General features: G+C 46.8%; 1 protein-coding gene across 1 annotated transcript in view; it reads right to left on the bottom strand.

The window, feature by feature from the left end:
• Positions 1-2,213: 2,213 nt before the first annotated feature.
• rnf168 (ring finger protein 168) overlaps positions 2,214-7,060 on the bottom strand; it is a 13,215-nt gene continuing 8,368 nt past the window's right edge. The window contains exons 4-9 of the mRNA XM_031311251.2: positions 5,197-5,267; positions 4,282-4,437; positions 3,891-3,982; positions 3,625-3,670; positions 2,537-2,948; positions 2,214-2,428 (exon numbers count right to left, since the gene is read on the bottom strand). Coding sequence (XP_031167111.1) covers positions 2,280-2,428; positions 2,537-2,948; positions 3,625-3,670; positions 3,891-3,982; positions 4,282-4,437; positions 5,197-5,267 — 926 coding nt within the window. The 3' untranslated portion in view covers positions 2,214-2,279. The remainder of the gene's footprint in view (positions 2,429-2,536; positions 2,949-3,624; positions 3,671-3,890; positions 3,983-4,281; positions 4,438-5,196; positions 5,268-7,060) is intronic.

Genomic DNA, 7,060 nt, shown 5'->3' with positions numbered 1-7,060 from the left:
GTGTGTTTTACGATGATAAAAGTCCTGATTATTTACATGGAGTCTGGTGGGTTTGGTGATGGTGATTTCGGGGCTGTTTGATGTTAAACTAAAAGGATCTTACTCTTTAACTAAAAGGTCTATCTCTGTAGGGATCCATCCCATAATGTTGTCAGACAGCACTAAGACACCTACAGACTGTAAACATCTCGTCATCACTGTGTGAAACCAGCCCAAACTGGAAACCCCAAAACAAACAGCAAGCAGCCACAGACAGCATGTAACCACGACGACGCCTCACATCCACGAGGGTCAGCATCATCAGGCATGGTCACATGACCACAGGACGCTGCAGGGTCACATGACCACAGAGACCACAGAGTGTATAGGACACTTCCTTAGTGTTGACCTGCAGACAGACTCAAGTACACACACACACACACACACACATACAGACACACACACATACATACACAGAGAGACACAGACACACACACACACACACACACAAATACACACACACACATACATACACAGAGAGACACAGACACACACACACACACACACACACACACACACACACACATACACACAGAGACAGACAGAGACACACACACACACACATACAGAGACACACACACATACAAATACACAGAGACACACACACACACACACACACACACACACACACACAGATACACACACACATACAGAGACACACACAGAGATACACACACACATACAGAGACACACACAGACTATAAAAGAGGTGGTGTAGGTGGTGTGCTAAGACTCAGTCCTTACCCCAGTGGTCCAGGTCTGATCCCCCCTCCTGTCTAATAAAGGAGACTCTGGTCTATTAAAGCGTAGCTCTGCTGGGTGTCAGTAGTTCTGTCACCCAGCAGGCTGAAACAGGGCAGGTTATAAACCTGTTTAGCCTCTAACCCTGCTGGAGATGTCACTACCAGAGCCCATGGGCACTGAGGGAACTCAGGGAATCTGACCGCAGCAGATGTGACAGAAAGGCACCAAAGTTGAGTTAATCCAGCTGTGTTTAGTTCTGGTGTTGAGACGGCAGTAAGACGAGGGCTTAGGGAGCGTCTACACTACAACACTGAAAAGACATGCAGAAATATGTATTAATGTAATGATTAAATAAGGTAGTGTCTCCACACTTACCTCAGTTATAACTGTCTCCTGCTAGTTGTACCACAGCGCTGACTTTAACAAAATAAGCACATGCCTACTTATGAAAACATGTTAGCTCTGATTGGTTTAGTGTCTCTACTGACAGAACTCCACATTTACTAACATCAGAGCTACAGGCTGGAATCAGCCGGAGTCTCCTTTAAATGCCTCAAAAAATAATCTTTACATAAATAAGTCTGAATATTTTCAGAATTAAAAGTGAAAATATTACGAGAACAGCTGGGATATGGTGAGAGAACATGTTAAATAATATTTTCAATAAGAAAAGTCAAAATATTTAGAAAAAAGGCTTTATTCTCATAAGAAATCAGATGTTTTGAAAATGAATTCAGAAATCTTCTTGATTACAACGAGATTATTCTGTCCTGAAAAGAAAGATTCTCCATAAAGTCTGACGGCCCCAAAACTTTATTTAAAACCAGTTTACAGACGGGGACCCTGAGACCTGCTGAGATCTCAGGGTTTACAGTAGACCAGCAGGACACAGTCTCAGTCCTGGTCCACAGAGACATGTGGGGGGGTCTGACCCCCCAGGGGCTCTGGATCAGGATCAGCTGCTCCGTCAGCTGGCTGTAGGGTCTCTGGAGGCTAAAGGAAATGAAAGATCAGGACCAAGACCAGGACCTGGATCAGCTGGCTGTAGCGTCTCTGGGACTAGAGGAAATGAAAGATCAGGACCAGGACCAGGACCTGGATCAGCTGGCTGTAGCGTCTCTGGGACTAGAGGAAATGAAAGATCAGGACCAGGACCAGGACCTGGATCAGCTGGCTGTAGCGTCTCTGGGACTAGAGGAAATGAAAGATCAGGACCAGGACCAGGACCTGGATCAGCTGGCTGTAGCGTCTCTGGGACTAGAGGAAATGAAAGATCAGGACCAGGACCAGGACCTGGATCAGCTGGCTGTAGCGTCTCTGGGACTAGAGGAAATGAAAGATCAGGACCAGGACCAGGACCTGGATCAGCTGGCTGTAGCGTCTCTGGGACTAGAGGAAATGAAAGATCAGGACCAGGACCAGGACCTGGATCAGCTGGCTGTAGCGTCTCTGGGACTAGAGGAAGTGAAGGCAGCTCTAAGGAGGTCTCTCAGAGTTCAGCTGCTGGAGAACAGCTCCGTCAGAGTGGTCTGTTTACGGCCTCTGCTGCTGGGGCTGCTGGGGCTGCTGGACCTTGTAGTCTTTACACAGTTTGTAGTCTTTGCAGATGAAGGGGTGGAGTTACCAGAGGCTCCGTTGGGGGGGTCTGAGTCTGAGGGGGGTCTGGAGGCTCTGCCGGGGGGGTGTGAGGCTGAGGGGGGTCTGGAGGCTCCGTTGGGGGGGTCCGAGGCTGAGGGGGGTCTGGAGGCTCGGCGGAGGGTTGGGCGGAGCAGGTACTGGTCTGAGGATCCGGGGCCTCTGCTCGTAGCTCTGCGTTTCTCCTCCTGGTCCAGCTGCTTCTGCAGCTGCAGAGCCAGCTGCCGGTCCTGCTCCTCCTGCAGCCGTCTGCTCTGCAGCTGCACCCCCCAGTCTGGCCCCGCCCCCTCTGACAACCCCCAGTCTGGCCCTGCCCCCTCTGACATCTCCTGCAGGGCCGCACCCCCCAGCGAGGAGGAGGAGGAGGAGGGGGGCCAGACCGTGTCCAGCTCCGAGCTCTTCCTCTTGGACCCTGGGCGTCCAGTCAGCTGAAGGTCCTCCTCCACAGAGAGAGGAAGAGGAGCTGCTCTGTGAGGGGGGGGGTCTGTCACAGCGCCGTAGTAATCCAGTTTGGGGAGGGGCCGATCCACCTGAGAGACCAGGAAGACACATTCAGGGATAACCCTACAGGAGGTTAGCCTAGCTTAGCATAGAGGGAACAGCTGAGACATTCAGGTATAAACCTACAGGAGGTTAGCCTAGCTTAGCATAGAGGGAACAGCTGAGACATTCAGGTATAAACCTACAGGAGGTTAGCCTAGCTTAGCATAGAGGGAACAGCTGAGACATTCAGGTATAAACCTACAGGAGGTTAGCCTAGCTTAGCATAGAGGGAACAGCTGAGACATTCAGGTATAAACCTACAGGAGGTTAGCCTAGCTTAGCATAGAGGGAACAGCTGAGACATTCAGGTATAAACCTACAGGAGGTTAGCCTAGCTTAGCATAGAGGGAACAGCTGAGACATTCAGGTATAAACCTACAGGAGGTTAGCCTAGCTTAGCATAGAGGGAACAGCTGAGACATCCAGGTATAAACCTACAGGAGGTTAGCCTAGCTTAGCATAGAGGGAACAGCTGAGACATCCAGGTATAAACCTACAGGAGGTTAGCCTAGCTTAGCATAGAGGGAACAGCTGAGACATCCAGGTATAAACCTACAGGAGGTTAGCCTAGCTTAGCATAGAGGGAACAGCTGAGACATCCAGGTATAAACCTACAGGAGGTTAGCCTAGCTTAGCATAGAGGGAACAGCTGAGACTACTGACCTGGTTGGTTGTCAACATGCTGTTAGATGGAAGAGGACACAAGAACCTGGAACACACAGACACACGTCTTCATCATCATCATCTTCATCATCATCATCATCATCATCATCATGGCTAGAAGGGATACAGCTACGGCTTGAAGTTACACAACATTACACTAATTCTGATAATTTATCAGCTGATATAGTCTCTATAACATTAATTTCTCTATAATATAATATAATATAATATAATATAATATAATATATATTAATACATGGTCGTACCGGTCCATCTGTCCGCTGACCTCCTTCTTCCTCTTCTTGGCTGGAGCAGCGTTAACAGGACCCAGGTTCTCCTGAGAGACCGGACCTGAGTTCTGGACCAGACCACACAACCAGCTTTCAGACATTAACAGTATATAATAATAATAATAATAATAATAATAACAATAATAATAATGATAATAATAATAATAAAATTATAATAATAACAATAACAATAACAATAACAATAATGATAATGATAATAATAATAATGATAATAATAATAATGATAATAATATAATTTAATAATAATGATAATAATAATAATAATAATATAATTTATTAATAATAATAATAATAATAATAATAATAATAATATAATAATAAAGTAATATATATATATGAGACTAACCAGCTGAGAGCTGAGCAGGCGGGCCAGCCTCTCGTCCTCCTCTCTCCTCTTCATCTCCTCCTGGAGCAGCTTCTGCTCCTCAGCCAGCAGCTTCTGGATCAACTCCTGACTGGCTCTGCTCTCCTCCTCGTCTAGAGCTCTCCTCTCCTCCGTCAGCTGACAACAACAACAACAACAACAACAACACAGTTAACAAACGCTCTGCTCTCCTCCTCGTCTAGAGCTCTCCTCTCCTCCGTCAGCTGACAACAACAACAACAACAACAACACAGTTAACAAACGCTCTGCTCTCCTCCTCGTCTAGAGCTCTCCTCTCCTCCGTCAGCTGACAACAACAACAACAACAACACAGTTAACAAACGCTCTGCTCTCCTCCTCGTCTAGAGCTCTCCTCTCCTCCGTCAGCTGACAACAACAACAACAACAACAACAACAACAACACAGTTAACAAACGCTCTGCTCTCCTCCTCGTCTAGAGCTCTCCTCTCCTCCGTCAGCTGACAACAACAACAACAACAACAACAACAACAACAACACAGTTAACAAACGCTCTGCTCTCCTCCTCGTCTAGAGCTCTCCTCTCCTCCGTCAGCTGACAACAACAACAACAACAACAACAACACAGTTAACAAACGCTCTGCTCTCCTCCTCGTCTAGAGCTCTCCTCTCCTCCGTCAGCTGACAACAACAACAACAACAACAACACAGTTAACAAACGCTCTGCTCTCCTCCTCGTCTAGAGCTCTCCTCTCCTCCGTCAGCTGACAACAACAACATGTTGATATTACCAGAGAGCGCTGTAGACGAGGAGGAGAGCTCTGGGTTGTGTCTACCAGAGGATATCTGGGTAGTCAGACCTACTTACAGGTTAATGATGATAATAACAGTCAGTTATTACAGAGAGAAGGAACTTACTTTAGTCACCTGTTCCTCATACTCCTGCTTCAGCTCTCCAGGCTGACTCACTCTGGGGAAACACACAGACACTACACACACACACACACACACACACACACACACACACACACACACACACACACACACACACACACACACACACACACACACACACACACACACACAGAGACACACACACACACACACACACACACACAGACACACAGAGACACACAGAGACACACACACACACACACACACACACACACACACAGAGACACACACACACACACACACACACACACACACACAGAGACACACACACACACACACAGAGACACACACACACACACACAGAGACACACACACACACACACACACAGAGACACACACACACACACACAGAGACACACACACACACACACACACACACACACACACAGACACACACACACACACACACACACACACACACACACACACACACACACACACACACACACACACACACAGAGACACACACAGAGACACACACAGAGACACACACACACACAGAGACACACACACACACACACACAGAGACACACACACACACACACACACACACACACACACACAGAGACACACACACACACACACACACACACACACACACAGAGACACACACACACACACACACACACACACACACACACAGAGACACACACACACACACACAGAGACACACACACACACACACACAGAGACACACACACACACACAGAGACACACACACACACAGACACACACACAGACACACACACACACACAGACACACACACACACACACACACACACACACACACAGAGACACACACACACACACACACACACACACACACACAGAGACATGATGTCATCAATCCTCATAGAGACGGACTATAATAATCTATAATCTATAATCGATACAGTCCAGACTACGGTGCCTTCCAGCTGTTAAAGGACCATTCTGGTGTGAACTAACCCAGGGGTTATTACCTGATGTGTACCTACTCTGTCTCTCTGGGACATGTTTTCATGCTCATCCAATGAGGTTGGAGCTTTAACGAGGCTACCGCCGACCGCTGGTTAGCTTGAAATGCTAGTATTGGGGGCATGGGGACACTCAAATTAAATCACTATTTATACTAGCTACTAACTAAAAAGTGCAGCGTGGACGTTTCCAAGATGGCTCCCGCAAGTAAACATGAACGCGACTGTCTTTATAATCTTTTTAATAAACTATCTGCACACTTACAACGGTGTCAATGCTTCTGTTCACATGTAGGGACCCTACTGATGCTAACGTTAAAGTGTGGTGATATTTGGAGCCGTTTTAGTGGTATAAATAGTGATTTAATTTGAGTGTCCCCATGCCCCCAATACTAGCATTTCAAGCTAACCAGCGGTCGGCGGTAGCCTCGTTAAAGCTCCAACCTCATTGGATGAGCATGAAAACATGTCCCAGAGAGACAGAGTAGGTACACATCAGGTAATAACCCCTGGGTTAGTTTACACCAGAATGGTCCTTTAACACGGCTAGCTACCTCGACCTGCGTTTCCATCGGCTAATTAATTTGGAACGAGACCAACGGCAGGAGCAGGGGTGGGAAAAATAACTGATTCTTAGATTCATCGCGATTCTCTCTACAACGATTCGATTATCGATTCTGATAAGTTAATAATCCATTATTTATTTTATTTAATTTCTTTTTTGTTAAATGTGTTGATTTTTATTTAAAGTGACTGTCTCCAGACGTCCACATCAGGAGACAGAGTGACTGGAAGAGGACGGGTGGAAGAGGACGGGATAACGGACAACAACTTAGAGTTCAGGCAGAAAAAAACACACCAAAATGGCCAA

The sequence above is a fragment of the Sander lucioperca genome, chromosome 5, assembly GCF_008315115.2.
Source record: "Sander lucioperca isolate FBNREF2018 chromosome 5, SLUC_FBN_1.2, whole genome shotgun sequence".
Classification (NCBI taxonomy): domain Eukaryota; kingdom Metazoa; phylum Chordata; class Actinopteri; order Perciformes; family Percidae; genus Sander; species Sander lucioperca.
This window is presented reverse-complemented; position numbering and strand designations above follow the sequence as displayed.